We start from the raw sequence: 19,200 nt of genomic DNA, 5'->3' as shown, positions 1-19,200 counted from the left end.
TTCTTGTATACTTTGAGGGAATCTGTTAATAGTGGTATCTGGGCAACTTGGTTAACACCCACTACATATGTCATGAGCTGGAACATTAATAAGCTTGGACATAGGAGTTAAAGATAACTTTAGGAGTATGGTGTTACAACGGAGGGGCTTGTATAAATCCAAGCTAATGGATCATATCCCAATAAAGGGTAGGGGTCAGCAATCCATAAGCCTTCGGGATGCATCCTTGGACTTGTAAACTTTGATGGGGTTCATTACTAGTGTCTAGGCAACTTGGATAACACTTATACCATCCATCCATAAACAAAATAATACTATGATTGGTTAATTGGAATTATTATTATGGACATATTCTTAAGACTTATTATATAGTATGATTGATTAAATACATGTCAATCTTGATCGACCCAAAAAGGGGACATTACAATTAAACAACCATCACATGTTTCTCTACTTAAGAGGATACCATTACTATGGAGAGTACACAGTAAATATACAGCATAAGTGTATCAATTACTAGAATATGAAATGAGAAACTTGAGAACTACATCTGGAAGGCAAAACCAGCCAGCCGATTATCCTTGAAAGTTCAAGTTTCACTGCAAATACTGACTCTGAATGTATATAGAAAATGAACATAAGATTTAGTGCCATGATTTTCATATGAAAGGAGTTAGAAGTTTGGTATTTGTCCATGGTAAAGGAACATATAGATTTAACAAACAATTATGTCCAAGATATACAATAAACTCAAAAAGGTTTTCTTGGTTAATAAAATAGGTTGGATTTACAACATAATGTAAGGATGAACTTTCGAAGTCATTATACTCTAGTTATGCATAATATGTGTTTTTTCTGAAACAAGTCCTGAAATCTCAAAACTAACAGATAGCTATACCTGCTCTACTATATTCTCAAGGTCATGACCCAACTTGTTGAGAGCAGCAGCATATGCATCAGTAATGCCAAGGTTTCCAATTGCATTTGTCAGTGCACGTCCTTGCAGATATTCCATAGAAAGATAATATGTTTGCTTTGGGCTTTCTCTGTGAAAATGGACATAGGTTTCATTCCACCTCTGCACACATTAAATAGAGTTTATCAATAAACATCACCTGCTGGTCGCATTCTGAAACTTAACCAATATTTATTTTCTCTAGCCTCTTGGGAGCACAGATTATACTGTAGATTTCAAGTAATTACTAGACAAACACTGGAGCAAACAAAAACAAATGAGAAGGAACAAGAATTTGAACAACCACTGACTATCTCAAATGTCTATAAGGCATTTATTTATCCATAAGGTACAAGAAAAACTTCTATATCTACAAAATGAAGTAACACAATAAAAATCCTTCATGACCACAATCATAAATCCATACAGAATAAACATTACAAGTTAATAATCCTTTCGCAGATTCACCATTTTTTGATATGGAAAAACAATAAAAAAGATTCAGTATGAAATAAAACTTCACTAGCATCTAAAACACCACTAAAACTTCAAAGGAGGACCTATGAAATAAAGGATCTCCCGTAAAGCCTGTAATGACTAATCAACACATAAGCTATGTTCCCACGGATATTTGATATGGGAAAAACAAGTGGCATCTAGAAAATCAATGGAACTTCAAAAAGAGACCTATGATATAAAGGATCTCCCTTAATGACTATAATGACTAATCAATATATATGTGATTACAATTATTGCCTATCACTACATAAGCCATATAAGCATGCAAAGAAATTCTGATGTGTAGTTGCATATATACTATAAACCATTGACATTCACATTGAATGGAGGATGAAATTATGATGAATGCATCAAACTGCAATGGCATATTGACCATTGATTTTCAACTCATTCTCATACAAAATTGATAATGTGTAGACTAAATCACCCAAAAAGGTATTTTCTTTAAAATATCAAAATCACATAGAAAGATTGGCCAAAGAATTCTATTTCACTTCAAATGATTGGTAGATGAACTTAGAATAGTCCCCCCTTTGATAGTTATTCCTTGCAACGGTCCCCTCTTGGTGTGCCTTTGCTAAAGTGTCATGGACTAAAGACAAATTTTTTTGTGATGATATTTGAAGTCCCAAAAATATTTTTTAAATGTTTCCCAAAAGATTTCTCCTAAGGATCACATAAAATTTATAAGCTAACTGTTTCAGATGTGCAAACTTATATAGAGATTCAAGAGCCAATAACTGATACCATTTGGCATACAATTAATCCACTAGGCTCTCTTCAAAATAGTGGAGAGAAATATGTTGGGAACCAGATACTCCATTTTGTCAATACAAGATAGGCCATGCATATGAGTGACTTCATATGTTATCTAACAAAGAAATGATAACTAGTAGCATATATATTATAAAGTCTTCAAAAAAAAGAATATAAGTGCAGCCACTTCCCATTCATAAGAATCAGGTGGTGGGACAGATAACCCGTGAGTAGGATTCAGTTTTATACTACTTTCTCTATATAGGGATTCAAGAGCCAATAACTGGTACCATTTGGCATACAATTAATCCACTAGGCTCTCTTCAAAATAGTGGAGAGAAATATGTTGGGAACCAGATACTCCATTTTGTCAATACAAGATAGGCCATGCATATGAGTGACTTCATATGTTATCTAACAAAGAAATGATAACTAGTAGCATATAAAGTCTTCAAAAAAAAGAATATAAGTGCAGCCACTTCCCATTCATAAGTAAGAATCAGGTGGTGGGACAGATAACCAGTGAGTAGGTTTCAGTTTTATACTACTTTCTCTACAACTATTTACGTGAGAGAAAGTATTTAAGTTTATGCGAGTTTATGGGTGATGATGATCAGAGAAGTTGGTGTTTGCAGCTTGCTCATGCTTAACATTCAAACAAGGTGCTAGAGGCTATTATAGGAACCGATAACAACACGTGATCCTGTTCACTCTCTCTTTGTCATTCTTAATTAGATGGAGATTGCAAACTTCTCTTTGAATACATTCATAGAGTAAATATTACAGCTATATCCCACCAAATTTTAAGTTGTTTGAGTACTGAGCTTGTGGGGAAAACTGCATATGTTTAGTGTTTCATCAATGTTTCAAATAACACTACATGATCACAATTTCTATCTTCATCTTTCTAATGAGTCCTCAAGTGTGATGTCCACTCTCTCTTTGTCATGCTTAATCAGATGGAGATTACAGACTTGTCTTAAAATACATTCATAAAGTAAATATTACAGCTATACCCTACCAAAAATGAAGTTGTTTGAGTACAAAGCTTGTGGAAAACTTCATATATTTGATGTTTCATCAATTTTCAAATAACACTCCATGATCACAATTTCTATCTTCATTCTTCTGAAGAATCCTCAAGTGTGATCTAAAACATTGAGGAGAAGTCATATATAAGTGGTTTTGCAGAAGCTTTAAATTGTAGTATCATTATTCATGGACTATGGAAACCTCACTTTCATCATTTAAGTAATCATGCTTGCTTGAGCCAGTCTAATAAGGGCAAACCTTAATTTCAATATGAAGATGCATGTCTAAGAAACCCTTTATTTCAATTAATTAGGGTGATGATGAGAGTGGTCATATATCTTTAAGTCAAACAAAATAGCAAGAAAATATCTCAATTGTATTTAGATAAGATTACGATCAAAGAAGTTACGTTTGAAATTCTGTTTTGTGTTGGTAAATGTTTTGTGACTTCAAATTTTAAGTGTTTGAGACAACCCTATAGCCCAAAATCATAACAAAACACTTGCAATAGACAGGTGGGAAACATAATTACACCAAATCCATATCTGAATTTTAAAAGTACAACTCTCTCGTGTAAGATATGCAATGAATGAGTGCCCATGCACTTTTAACCAGAAAGCGAAGAAAGGACAAAAATATGTACACAAAACAATAAAATAAATCTAACCAAAACAAGATGATGGGTGTAAATGAAACAAAGTTCATTTACATAAAAAAAAATTGTGTTGTAAATAGGGGAAATAAGTCTCGAAATGCTCACTTATTGTTATTCAAAGATAACATAATGCATAACTTTGAAATTTCTCTAGAAATGGAAGTAATTCACACAGAGCAATGAAATAGAGGCCCGGAGAATGGCAGCACAAAATTTCGATATAGCATTCATATGAAAACTTCAAAAGGTCAAAATCTTTACATTACAAACAAAAACCAAAATCATGGTTTTTTTGCATTTTGCCCCCTCTTTCCCACATTTTCTATTTACAATAAGACATACTTATATAACCCCCCACCATTATCCTTTACAGTGATGGTTACAAAAAAGAACAAAAACGGCCCTATTTTCGTTACCAAGAAAAGGTGACACTTTATATTCCATATGGGCCCACCTTCATGTTTTCTTTGTCTTTTGCTTCCTCTTCCTTGTCTATGTTTGCATGAAGCAAGTTGAGGAGATCTACCATAAAGTCCAGGGCCCTTTCCTCTTCCACTTCGGCTAATATAAAGCCGAATTCAGTGTAGTCTCTCCTTCGGCTTGAAAATGTCGCTTTCGTAATGGGCATAATCAGTTTTCAATTACTAGGCAGCAGTGAACACACTGGAGATGATATTGAGTTGTTTCATTTCTTCTTCTATGTGTCCAGGTTGTAGCATAGGTTCAAATTCTTTTTTATTCTATCCCTCTGGAACAAGAATTCCCATCTTGTCAGAAGAGAATTTGCAGCTGGCATAACTTGCAAGATGATTGTCAGTGAACAAGGTGGCCAAAGAATGAGTTTGTACCTTATTTATAACTAATTCAATTAACTATTATAGATCGTGGTGCATGAGAAATTTAAATCTTGTACTTAGCCTCCTCATGAGAAAACGTGCTTTACACTCAATTCAAAAATATGTCCCTTTACAAGATTACGCTAGGATTGCCTCATTAAATGCAACGTAACATCGTGATGCTTGTGCTGAAACCCACCATCGGATAGTTGCTTGCTTTCTGAAGTTTCAGGCCTTCAATCCGGAGTTATCAACTTCGGGAAAAGGACGACTAAGAGACACGAGAACGTGAAAGCATTAAGGTTGTTGTCACTACTTGCGAACTTTGTAGCACTGGTGACAATGCGATGACACGAGTTGTGGTTTTAGCAAAAGTAGTAAAAAGGCAACTTCAAAAGCGCTTGGGTTGCAAAGTGGAAAATTTTGAAATGGGGGGTAGTGTAATTTGTTGCTAACATTTTGTCAGCAGTCATTGAAGACCAAGTTCTTGAATCTTTGGACCTATATATAATTATGGGATGAAAGAAAGGAATAGGTTGCAATTTTGCAAATCCTTTTGTATTGGAGTAAGAAAAGGAAGATCTAGATATTTGGATTCAACAAAGTTAAGAAAGCATCCATCTAATTTCAAGTGTATAATGGATGTTTTGATTGAACAACTAAAGAGATACAATATCTATTAGTTGTTAAGGAAATGAAGTGGATCTTACAAAGCAGTTTACTAATCAGAGAAAAGAATTCATGCCATTATAGCTATAAAACATCAGGTATTCATAATAGTCTAATATGTCAATTAGGGTGCTCTTTTCCATTCAATTTCAAAATTGATTGTGCTTACTAAAGGAAAAAAATAAGTTCAACTTCCATCAAGTAATTGTTTAGAGCAAAACATTGTAATGCCCTTTTTGAGATGATATAGTTTATGATTGGATTAGCCAATTATTGGCCCTCGTAGGCTAAGTTTGATGGTTGGAGGGTCCTAGTTGGCAATTCAAGAGGTCAATTCCCAATCTGGAGGTTAGGAGAGTTCAAGATTACTCTTTGTTTGGGCTAGTTTGGTACACTTACTATTTATAGTAAGTCATTTATCTTGCATTTCTATATCTAACAAGGAACCTAGACCAATCTTAGTTGCAGTGTTGAACCTTGGCATCATTGTTGATCAAGTCTTAAGGAATTATTAATTATAGTTAGTAAGGGATTGATAGAGGTGCACCCTTACTATTTTTAGTAACGCAATTAGATCCGTAGTGGAAACATTGGTTGACATCTAGTTGACTCGGTGATTGAAATTGGATGGCACAAGTTCATGTTATTAAGTTATTAATAAAGTGAACTTTATTAATAATTTATTATAAAGTCTATTATAGAGTTATAAAGTAAATGGGGGCCATGAGACATTATTAAAGTGCATTAAGTTATCAAATTAATTGGGTACCTAAACAAAGAAGGTTATAAATTGATATTATAAAGTCAAATTCATTGCAATTTAATAAGTCGTTAAAGTGACTTATTGCTGAAGCTACTTGGATCGAACTTATTGAAGGAAATTATAAAAAGTCAAAGTGAAAATCGATTCATTATGCATATGAGTTTTTTAATTTGTTTCTTGGAAGTTTTGGGAATTGTGTATGAGACAATGGTTTCTGCACATCATCAACATTGGAGGGCAATAATTCTTCAATGTATTCAGCAATTTGAGATGGTGAAAGACCCATTGAATTTTGCATACCAGTGATGGCTTCATTCTAGAGTCATGCTTTTGCCAAATTAGAGTCGACTTAGAGTGTTTAGTGAACTCAATAATGGTGCTTGTAGTTTTCAGCTTGTCATGGATCTTGAGGAGGAGAAACCATTTTTGAGCTTTTTTTTTGGAGTCATTTAGTGCATCTTTTTCAATATCAGACCTAGAAAAGTAAAAATCAGTAAATGGGCATGTTGGAATTAGTTATGTAATTGTTTTTATGAACTGGTCGTCTTTTGTTTATTGAAAAAATGGTTGTATAAGTGGGAAAAAAAACTGGAATTTTCAGACTCGTTGCATGCTGACAAATCAGAACTTTTGATTTATGTGTTTGTTGTTATAATTTATGATATCATGAGAGATTTTTATAAATGTATGTGAAGGAGAAACTGTTATTAGAGCGGTTTCCTGCCATCCTATTGGGTTTAGCAGAAAAATTCAATTGCATGTTAGGGACTAAATGTTTCATGTCAGAGATTTTCACTTGCATGTTAGTTTTGAGACTATACAGATGTTTGCATGTCGATTCTGAGGATTGAATGCTAGTGATCAGCACTTTCATGTCAGTTTCAAATTTCAATGGTCACTCAGTGGTGGCATGTGTGGTATTAGTTGTTGCATGTTAGTACTTGTGATTTTATGTTAGTATTTTAGGAGGGTTTTCATACCAACCTATAGGGTAAGTTTCAGGTACAGTTTGGAAGTTCAATTGAACAGCATGACTATTTCTAGAAAGTAGTCAAATGCCATGATGAAGAATCAGAGTTTAGATAAAGTCAGTTAAGGATGGGTTAGTTGCTTTCACACCCGATAACCATGTTACATGACAAAATCCTCTATAGGTTATTGGAGATGATTTTGATTAAGGTTGTATGTGTTGGCAAATAATGTTAAGGCATATCGGAGTTGCTATGTTAAGGAATAAAGGGATGTTTATCGGCAAAGTTAGATTGAAAGGTTTATCAACGAATAGAAAAGATTAAAATTAGGGACAACATCAAGATATGCGAACGGCCTATGGAAGATTCACGAAGGAGTTTTATGAAACCCCAATGGTCAAATACGCAATTAGGGAAAGCAAGCTTACAAAGAGAAGATGATGAGGATCAAAAAAGGGGAGAGAGAAGCATAGGAGACAAAAAAGCTGAATAATATCGGTGAAATTGGATAGTTTAGAGATCAAGTGGAGAACAGAACAAAGGAAGAGTGAAACGGGATCCGACAAGCATTAGAAGAAAGCTTTACATGTCAAATTTCTTGTTTTATTCCTAATAGTTTACCAACAAGATTGTGAAATCCCTTAACTGGGTGGTCTCTAATCAAACTTAGTAGTTCTCTTTAGGAACTTGCTGTAAATCCTTTAACAGGGTGAATGCCATATAGGCAGGATAAAATCTTTTAACACAGTTGTATTTGACGGGACTTAAATACTCCAAATAGGGTATTATCCACTCCTAATAGGGCGAGTCACTCAGAAGGTGACACTTCGTAACCTTAATCGACAAACTCTTATTGTTGTACTGATGAGTTGTGGGTATCATCCCCACCGCAGTTTTTCCCTCTAACTGAGGGTTTTCTACGAGACCAAAATACTATGTTAAGTGTTTGAATGTTTATGTGTCACATGTTCATTTATTTCCAAGTTACTTGTTATTAGTTATTATTAAAACAATTATTGGTGTAAGGAACAGTTAGAGGAAGCCCTAGAAGATGTTAATGAACAAATATACGATCTGAAAAACAAGCTAAAGACATCATTTGCAAAAAGAAAGGAACTGACCGAAATATTACAGATGAACCTTGACGATCTGGATAAACTATCGAAAGGAAGTATTAATTCTGAGGAAGCTAATGTTGTTATTGCTGATCTATTGTAACAGAACAACAAACTACTTCAAGAACTTGGTCAAATGAAGAAAGAACAAGAAAATCAAGCTTTGAGGATGACAAAAGTACTAGAAAGAATGAGGCCTGCCGAAAGTGCCAAAGAAGCTCTTGAAACAGAAAAAAAGATGCTAAAGAAATGATCACAGAAAAAGATTTACTCCTGGAAAGACAACAAAAAGAGATCCATGCACAAAATGTACTAATAGAAAGAACAAGTGACAGGAATACACAACTACAAGCAGAAAATCAGAAACTGAAGCAAGAAAATGAAGACCTAAAGAACAACCTATAGAGTGAAAAGGAAATCAATGCAAGACTTGCAAGGTTTGAACAAAGCATGTAGAAAATTGATAAACAATTGAAAAATCAAAGGGAACCAAGTGACACTACTAGCTAAGGATATATCGGCAACATCACAATGGAGATAGAAGAATCGTCAAAATTTGGAAAGCAAATTTCTGAAAAATCAAGTGATACACAAGGTAAGAAGCCCTACAAGCCTACATGCTACAATTGTGGAAAATGTGGTCACACAGAAAATGTTTGTAGAAGCAAGCAAGATCTCCTAGAAGCACATGCTTCAATGGTTATTTTTATAATTACAACAAGTTTGGTCATAAATCCTACAAGTGTAGATCTGAAACTACTAGTAAAACATCTGAGAAAAATTTCTATGGATATTGTTACAAATGTAATCACTATGGACACAAAGATGAAGAATGTAGAACAAAACCACCGATATGGAAATTGGTATACTATTAGAAAGAAGAGGAGGATAATGACTTTGTCAAATGCTTTCAATGTGGGAAACTAGAACATTTGACTACTAAGTGCAGAAAAGGAATTGTATAACCTTGGAGAACATTTGGACTGCTATGTTACATTTGTTTAAAAGTTTGGTCACACAACCTATAATTGCATATATTGGCTTGCTACCGAAAATGACATAGATGTTAAAGGAAAAGGAATTGTAAACCTAAAGCAAATCAAAGAAGAAATAAGGAAGATATGGGTAAGAAAGAGGATGATACAACATCAATGGAAGACTCTGTGTTGGATGTCGTAGGGAATTCATACACCAAGCAAGTAAAAGCTTAGGGACATAGAATTTCATTTGAATCATTAGACAAGTCCCTTTAATCAATTCTGAGCTAAAACGTCTAACAACATAAATAGATGCAATGGAAATCAACATTCAGCTTTTGCATGAAATTCTTAACGGTGAACAAGAGTTATTATTGGCAAAAAAAGGTTGTTGTCGGCCTGCAATAAATGTTTTGGTACAATAGCCATTGGACACCTTGCTGCTGTATATAACAACACTTATAATAAGAAAGCCACATTCTCGAAAGAAATTGCAAGTGTTATAACGTATTACACTCATACACTCTAGATAAAATTCAGTCGAGTCAATTGAAATAGTAAACCCTAGCTACTTCGAATCCCTTAAGAAAGATTACTATGGCTGAGAAAGTCATATTAGTGGACAGATCACTAGAAGATGAATCTTAAAATCAATTGAGTTCGGCAACTGAAGCGAATGGAGTTGGAACATTATCGTGGATACTAAATCAAGTCCTACTAACAAAAGTTATCAAAAACTATAACAAATGCAAGATGACAGAGATTGGTGATGAAGATATACATACAACCTACAAGGAATTATAAAGGTGATGAAATGTTAAAGGAAGAATATGGGCATCTTGAGACAAAAGGATTGACGCATATTGTGCACATGCCCAAGAACTTTGAAACATAATGGATCAAGTGTGTATTGAGTTGAATACATGGAAACTATATCTGATTAGAAGGAGATAGACAAGTGAAAATCAAGAAAGAAATGATTAATGCAGCCACTGGACTATCAAATAATGACAGGAAATGCGTAAAAGAACTAGATCCTAAAAGAAAAATCGAAGGATTAATAAGGTACAATCAAGATAAGAAAACTTTTGCTGTGAGCAACATTGTGGACAAAGAAATGAAATTTGCAACAATGGTCATAGTCTATAAAGTTTGTCAGGCAGATCAAATAGAAAACATATTAGGTGGAGTGCTACAGGTTGCGCATGAGATCATTACTGAAGGCAATAGATATGATCAAGCTGAAATGATGAGAGATCAACTACTATTGAATTTAAGGAAGATTGAGAAACAAGGATTAAGGTACAGTGCATTATTAGTTCTATCTACAAAACTATTGTCCTAGCATTGGTAGAGTAATTTAGACAATAGCAGAGCTAGCAGTACATCAACTTAATAAGTTGATTAAGCAATCGGGAAGAAATTACAATACAGTAAAGTGGAATTACTTTAAAGATTTTCAAGCAAAGATGTATGGAAGGTATCGGATACCACCTCATATTGTTGAAAAATACAAGGACATGGTTTTTTGTTAGCATACACTCATGCATAATTAAAGCAGTGGAACCACGAAAATCATGGTTATAACCATTTGGATATGAGACAAAACAGGATGAATTAATAACAAGCATTGAACAGTTATTGAAACAACCTAAGGATAAGGAAGCTAATTGGTCTAGAACCTATGAAGAAGCTTACAAAAGAATTATATCGGAAGAAAAGAAATCAAAGGAAGAAGGTAATAGTAGAACAAGAAGGAAGAAATCAATTGTCATACCAAAGATGTGCAAAAATCAAAGCCAAATTAGCAAAACAGACAAGCACTATTGACAAAGGAGAACAAGAATCGGCAATCAAAACAAGATCCAGAACAACACAAGCATCAACAAGAAGAAGAATGAGAAGTTAGTCTACAATGGAAGGAAGTACATGGGCACAGAGAAAGAAAAATGAATTTGAACCTAAGATAGAGCAACCAAAATTGAATATTCCAAGAACAACTAATTTAGCAAAAGGAATAAGAGAAAATGGAATGGTCCTAAAATCAAGCATAGATCATGGACAGAAGAAGATAAGAAATTTGTGGAAGATGCAATAGTATTTCACCTTCACAAGTTCAAAATATTTCCAAATGAATTAAGAAGGAATATCCTTGAAGAATTACTTGATGAAATCAATGCACAATAGGATAAAGTTGTCAAAAAGGAAAGACAGAGCAAAGAAAGAACCCTGATACTTACAAAGCTAGGAACTATGTTGAAGAAATTGATTTTCTAATGAAGAAAATAAGAAAAGATTTTCCATAAAGTATAGAACAACTAAGATGATGGCAAGACTACAAAACAAAAGAGAAGATTAAGGACTAAAGATGTGGAAAATAATATTTGATGCTGAAAAGTCACAGCAAGACTCAACGAAATCGGTACAAATTGGTGAAATGTACGAGTTAAATGAGAAAATGGAACAAGTTGAGCATATAGATCTAGCACTATAAGAAAGCCCTATAAATTTGACAAAGAACAAGAAAGTCAACCTATTAACATACATGATGAGTTCGATGAGGATATTGATGATGATGAAGACAAGCAATCTGAAGAAGAACATACACCAGAAACTACAATTATACATGTTGAAATAGAATAGGAAATACATGCTACCAATACAGCTTGCTCTATCGGTGATACTACAAGTGCAAAATCAATGGAGGTATAGGTGCTAGACATAGAAGAGGGCAAGACACTATGTAGAAACTGAAGAGTTGCAAGTTTCAAGGAATCTACAAAGTATGATAGGGAGCACAACACAAATCAAGAGGAAAAGAAATGCAACTTCAGATTCAGATGAAGAGAAAAATCTAGATGACGAACCTAAATTTGCAATTTTGAAGAAAAATCCTATGAAATTGAATTATGAGGAACAAACAATCTTTGCAGATAGACTTAAAGAGAAGACAACAATAAAGAAAGAGCTAAGGGAGAAACAAAAGAGGAAGATTATAAAGTAGACAATTAAAACATTTTCAAATTTACTATTCATGAGACAGAATCAAGAATAAAACAACTCTAGACGTTTCCAGATAAAATCAAAGAAGATCAAAATCTGAAAGCAAACCTTAAAGGAATGATACAACAAAGATTATACACTAGTGGAAGCATAGATAAGTTTGCAAATATTACAGGGACACTAGTGGAGAAGTTGGAAGTAATGAAGGAGTCATTGATTGAAGCAACAAGAATTTCAAAGCAAATAGTTATAAAAGGTTAAACATCAATTGAGGAATCATGTTTGATGCCTATCACTATGGAAATGATGTGAAGACAGATAGAATCTGCAACTAGATTGCTAAATACATTGGGAAAGAATGATAATGAAGATATTAGCAGCAAAATTACACTAGCAAAAAGCCATGTCACTGCCATCCACAAACTAAAGGAAAAATGGACTATAGTTTTGACAAACATCACAAGCAAACATCTAGAATTAAGAGAAAATGAATGGCCCAGCAAACTACAGTCTTGATTGCCTTTGGCATTGTTGTCAAAGTGGGAGAATATCATTAAATTAGGAGAATATGACAGATAGCACACAGAAGTATATAGAAAGCAATTTGAAAGGGAACACATGATGTAATACTCTGACTAAGTAAAGGATAGAGATTTGAAGGTTTTTGTGAGACTTGAATGAGACTTGAAGTTTTCCACCAATGCCAAAGGGGGAGATTGTTACTTGACAAAATCCTCTATAGATTATTGGAGATGATTTTGATTAAAGTTGTCATTGTTGGCAAATAGTGTTGAGACATATCGAAGTCACTATCAAAAAGCAGAAGCTATTATTAGAACAAAGGAAGTCTATCGAAATAAGGGGATGTTTATTGGCAAAGTCACTTTGAAAGGTTTATTGCCAAAAAGGACTAGAAAAGATTAAACTCAAGGACAAACATCAAGAGATGTGAATGGCCTATGGAAGATCACAAAGGAGTCTTATGGAACCCTAATTAGGTCATGCATGCAATTACGGCAAGCAAGCTTATAAAGAGAAGCTGATGAGGATCAAAAAAAGGGAGAGAGAAGCATAGAAGGAGACAAAAAAGCTAGATAAGATGTCGGTGAAATTGGATAGTTTAGAGATCAAGTGGAGAACAGAACAGAGGAAGAGCGAAACGAGATCTAACAAGCTTTAGGAGAAACTATTTATAGGTCAAATTTCTTTTTTTTTTTATTCCTAAAAGTTTACCAACAAGATTGTGAAATCCCTTAACTGGTTAGTCTCTAATCGGACTTCATAGTTCCATTTAGGAACTAGTTGTAAATCCTTTAACAAGGAGAATGCCATATAGACAGGATAAAATCTCTTAACAGAGTACTCTTTGACAAGACTAATATACTCGTAGTAGGGTATTATCCACTCCTAATAGGGTAAGTCACTCAAAAGGTGACACTATGTAGCCTTAACGAGAAAACTCTTACTGCTATATGATGAGTTGTAGGTATCATCCCTACCATAGTATTTCCCTCTAACCAAAGGTTTTCTACGAGACCAAAATATTGTGTCAAGTGTTTGAATGTTCATGTGTTGCATGTTCATTTATTTGCAAGTTACTTGTTATTGGTAAAAGGCTAAACCGATATCAGCATAAGTGGATGTAAGAGTTTAAGTTTGAGATTGATAGGGCAACATTGTGAAGTGACTGTGGTATTGATTCATCCCCCCCCTCCCCAAATACATAACCCAAAATCTTCCCAACAAACCATGGACGAATTAGAGCAGTATATGGCATCCATTTTTAAGGGGTCTAAGTCACAAAAGAATAAGGAGAAACAAGATCTCTACAAGTGAAGTATCTAGAAATTTTTTCAATGAATTTTCAGGAGCTAATGACCAACATACAATTGGTCCTATGGAGAGAAAAAATCAGACCTTGGAAAATAAATCAGAAAATTCATTGGTCGGTAACAAGTCCTAGGATCGGGTTTTGAATGGACATGTAGCTACCTTGGAAAAGGAAGTGTAAGAAGACATTGTCAAACCAATAGTTTCTACAGTGTCTTTTGAGCCATCCTATGAGTTACAAAGCAACAACATCCTCATTGTTGATATGTACATTGATAATAGCACACATGGTGTTGCTTATCAATGATATGATTCAGGAAGTGTGTAACATTTCATGACTCTTGCAGTTTAGAGTGTACAATATCAACACGGTGGTGAGGTTGATGTTGATCACTCTCTTGAGATAAGCTTTTATGACGACTGGGATCCTACCAATGCATCAAGATTTCAAACAAAGCTCACTAAGGGGTTTTTAGGTGTTTACACAATAAGGAGTGCCTAGAGTTCTACTTTTGACCCTCATATGCATGACCTCTTTCATATGCATAGTTCAAATGCGCATGTGTTAGATAGCATGTATGAAAGTTCACCTTGTATAGATTTGGGAAGTGAACTTTGTTAGCCTTTTGAGTTGCTTCCCTTTGAGATTTCTCCTCTTGCAACACCAGTTGTTGGAATTGATTTGGTTCGACAAGTATTGTCAATTATTCCGGTGTTGGTTTTACATGAGCTAGTTGGTATTAGTAGGGGGCATTATATAGTTTTACCCTTGGGATCTAAGTGGACTAGGTGTTACTTTGTTTCAAAGATTGCTTGCGGACAAGAAATTTCATGGAGGGCAGACTGTAATGTCCCCTTTTTTAGATGATATGGTTTATGATTGGATTATCCAATTATTGGCCCTCCTAGGCTAAGTTTAATGGTTAGAGAGTCCTAGTTAGAAGTTCACGAGGCCAATTCCCATTCCAAAGAACGAGAAAATTTAGGATTGCTCTCTGCATGGGTCAGTTTCGTGCACTTACTATTTATAGTAAGTCATTTGTCCTACATTTTTATATTTGGTAGAGCACTAACCGGTCTCACTTGTAGTGTTGACCCTTTGCTTCTTTGTCAATTGAGTATACAAGCATTTACTCATCAGAGTAAGTCAAGGGTTGATTGTGGGGCCCTTATTCTTTTTAGTAACAAAATTGAATGGCACAAGTTCATGTTATTAAGTTGTTGATAAAGCGAGCTTTATTAATAATTTATTATAAAGTTTATTATAGAGTTACAAAGTAAATGGAGGTCATGAGACATTATTAAAGTGCATTAAGTTATTAAATTAATTGAGTGTTGTTGATGCGAGTTCTATTCCACTACAACATGCATAATCAAATACTAAATGTTTCAAGATGAAACACCAAACATTTAATCCTCTCTTGATATAAGGTTGTCTCTCATGCTAATCTTGCAAAGTAAGATCATGAAATAACTTCAAGGTTCCTTCGTAATTGTGGACTTCACTCAGTTTTATGATGTGATATGTTGGCTATCACAAAGGGACTAAAATTATTCATTTAATGGATATCAACTCTTGCACTCCTAAAGATATAACTTCACAAAGTGCAATAAAAATATAGGTTTTCTATTTTCTAGATTTTTCACTTCAACTCTAACTTAATTTATAACTTATGTCTACTTCTACTTATAACTACAAATGCAAGGAATCATGGATGACTTGGACTCTACTAGATGTAATCTCACCATCGGCTCCACCCACCTAGTGCAAGCTTCTAAGGAACACTCAAATGGGTGGGTGACCTCCTGGAAAGTCCTACTACTAGATAAGTATAGGGATGGGTGACCTTCTAGGAAGTCTCGGTGCTTCACCTCTATGAGTATTACCTAGATCCAATTAGTACTTAGTGTTCCATTTATTGTCATGAAAGATGGATTCATGTGAATCACTACTCATGAAAGATGAGTCAATGAGTTTGACTCAAAAACTACACAGTTAAATCCTAATAGCAATATCACAATTTGAATTGTTGTGGAAAACTATCTGTTACTTAACACTCAAATGGTTTTCAAATCAATATCTTCTCTTCAATCCCATCAAATGGATGCAAACTAACAAATTCAACATCAAGTGAAGTTGAGTCCATTCAACTATCACCTTAACACACAAGGCACTCCCTCCACCAGCAAGAGGCTAGTGGCCCGGAGTTGTTCGAGTCGAGCAAATAAACATCCACAACAACTTCCATTCAACTAAACTACTTCAACATAAAAATAAATCTACTCCAAGTGAAAGATTGAGGAAGCATGCAATGCTACAAAGAAATATTAAGTAATCAACCATGAAGTACCAACAATAAATAATCAATTACTTTGACAAGCATTATAGCAACAACTTCATCAAGTCTCTCCCTTAGCTAGCCCACTCTAATCTCCTAGTTCTCTATACCTCCAATCTCTAAGCTAATGGATTACAAATGAGAAGGCCTTGACCTTTAATAGTAGTTCCCTTACAACAAAGGGCCAAGATTGATTCAAGATCAAGGGCTGAGATTTCTTCTCACAAACCCTAATTAGGGTTGTCAAATTTACATCCAATTACATGAAAGCACCAATTCATGGGCCAATACGAAAATTACACAAATTTTTCCAGCCAATGAGAAAATAGAACACTAACTGAAATTTTCTATTTGGAGAAGAGAAACAATTGTCGCCTCATCATCCTAATCCAGTGCTTGGAGTCTTGGCTTGTACAAGGCATTTGTTAAAATTGCAAAAGTATCTCTCGCCATTTGAGATTTTCTCCATCCTTTGGAATTGCCTCATGGAATTGACTTGAATCACTTGCGTCTGTGTGAACCCATAAACATGATCTTTCTTGATTATCCTTGAAAATGTGCTCATGTAGTTGGATCTCGTATGCTTTCCTAAACTTCCTCTTGATTTCAATCTGAATTTGTGGTTTGATAACTTGAACAAGAATCTTTCTTTCTCACTTTAGTCCTCCGGCTTGAGCCATCTTCTTGTAGCATCTACTTGGTTCTCCTCTTAAAATCTCAAGTTCAACCTTGTCATCATCTCCATCTTTCGCCTTGCAAAACAAAAAAGAAAGCTTCATTAAGTTCGTGGAAGGAATCTTTAAATTAATTCACATTAATAATAAACAAAATGGATTTCTCTTTTTTAATACTAAACCTTTTTTATCTTCTTGAAATTATCAATGTCACGGGTATTTCTAGAGGTTTGGAACAAAAGGTTCTTAGGTGGAAATCCTAAGACGAGGATTTCCACGGTGGGAATCCTCTGGTCAGAAGATTTCCACCAAGCATGATAAAACTTCATCCCAATTTTAGTTACTTAGCGTTAAAATTCATTTCTCTTACAGCTCTCCAATCCGCCCATTTGATTTGTCTTTCATTTTACATAAGGAAAATAAGGCTAAAGGGAAAGGGGGCAATTGCAAGACGAGAGGATTATTGTGGTGGGAATCCCCTAGAGTGAGGATCTCCACGATGGAAATCCTCTAAGATGCCACCAAATAAGATTTTTCCTTTTTCCACAATTATTTCAAACTTTTCTTTCATTATCATTGAATCTCTCCCTAGGTGGCATACCTCATCTTCAACTCTTGTTTAGAATTATAAAATGGAGTAATGGAATTCTTGACGTTGGAGGATCCATTGGTGGAAATCTTGAGCTTGGAGGATTTCCATAGTGGGAATCCTCTGGTCAGAGGATTTCCACCAAATTTATTTAGCGCTTCATTTCCTTCCATCCTTCCAAAATTTCGTTGTTTATCATCAATTTCGCTTCAACACAGAATCCTTTACCTTTAACACTTGCTTGGAGTCAAGTTTTGCACAAAGTAAAAAGGGAGGACATTTGGATTCGCGAGGATTAGAATGGTGGGAATCCTCGAGAGAGAGAATTTCCACAGTGGGAATCCTCTAGTGAGAGAATTTCCACCAAACACGATTTATCCTTTTCCTTCAATAATTTCCATCACTTCCTTTATTATCAATCAATTAAGCATCAACTCATCATTTTTCATCTGTAACACTTCTTAAAATTCATTTTGGTGCACACTAAAAAGGTGGAAATTTTTGTTTGAGAGGATTAAGTGTAAGGACCCTTCCCTAGGACCATATTATAAATCCTAATAACACGAATATGATTAGAGCTAGGAAGAGTAGGGAGATGAGATGGCATTTTTCTGTCTCTTGTGAATATTACTAATAGTCATAGATGAAAATTGTTATCGAATTGGATAAGGGTCTACACGGTAGAACTCATTATGATGTTTTGTAATAAGTCAATTTTTGAGCAAATAGTATTAGGTGGATATGTTGATGTTCATAAGGATAAAATTTATGGCCCAATAAAACATAATGGATTTATTCTATGCTTGATTTTGAAACTATGTGACTATGCAAGCATCCTGATTTCCTAACATAATTGATACACCTATAATGTATTATCTCATAATGATAACGGGATACTATTAGTAATCAAACTATATTTAATTGAATCAAAGGATGTTAGTCGTGATGTTCACATTTTGGTGATTTTGACCTAGGATATGTATTTGAAACTAAATTTCATGTTGGCCGATTTAATAATATAGATTCAATATTTCATCATTATGATAGGATTTAGATTATGATGTGGTTCATAATGTTAATTGGATCATGTGATTAGATATTAATGTTGATATGCAAATTCTGACATTTTAATGTTTTAGATGCTCTATATGAAAATGATTAGAAAATAAAAGTTGAGTATGATGCTAAGGCGAATTATTTAATATGAAACTGCCATGCACCTATATAAATGCATTTATATGATTTTTTTCATTGGGCTACTAATGTTCAATTTTAGTGTGTAGGCAATTGAACCATGGAATTTATTCAGGGAAACAAGGTCCAAACTTATGTAGACATAGTTTGGCCAAGGCGAATCTTTGGAAGATTCAAAAGCCTCATTGTGATGTGTTTATTTCGTCAACGTAAGTTTGCATGTGTGTGGTAAATTTAATCCCATAAATACATTAGGGACATGTCATGGTGATTGTGTTTTAAATGTGTCATTTGACACTTGTGATTGTTTGTGTGTTAATGAC

At 34.4% G+C, this 19,200-nt stretch overlaps 1 protein-coding gene across 1 annotated transcript in view; it reads right to left on the bottom strand.

The window, feature by feature from the left end:
- The window catches only part of PHS2 (alpha-glucan phosphorylase 2), a 78,900-nt gene that overhangs the window by 34,527 nt on the left and 25,173 nt on the right, over positions 1–19,200 (bottom strand). Inside the window, exon 4 of the mRNA XM_089798752.1 lies at positions 899–1,078. Within this exon, the coding sequence (XP_089654878.1) occupies positions 899–1,078 (180 nt within the window). The remainder of the gene's footprint in view (positions 1–898; positions 1,079–19,200) is intronic.

Source organism: Cupressus sempervirens, chromosome 8 (genome assembly GCF_028749045.1).
Source record: "Cupressus sempervirens isolate cs-2001-9-10 chromosome 8, ASM2874904v1, whole genome shotgun sequence".
Taxonomy (NCBI): domain Eukaryota; kingdom Viridiplantae; phylum Streptophyta; class Pinopsida; order Cupressales; family Cupressaceae; genus Cupressus; species Cupressus sempervirens.
Note: the sequence above shows the minus strand (reverse complement) of the source record. Positions and strands in the feature narration are given on the sequence as shown.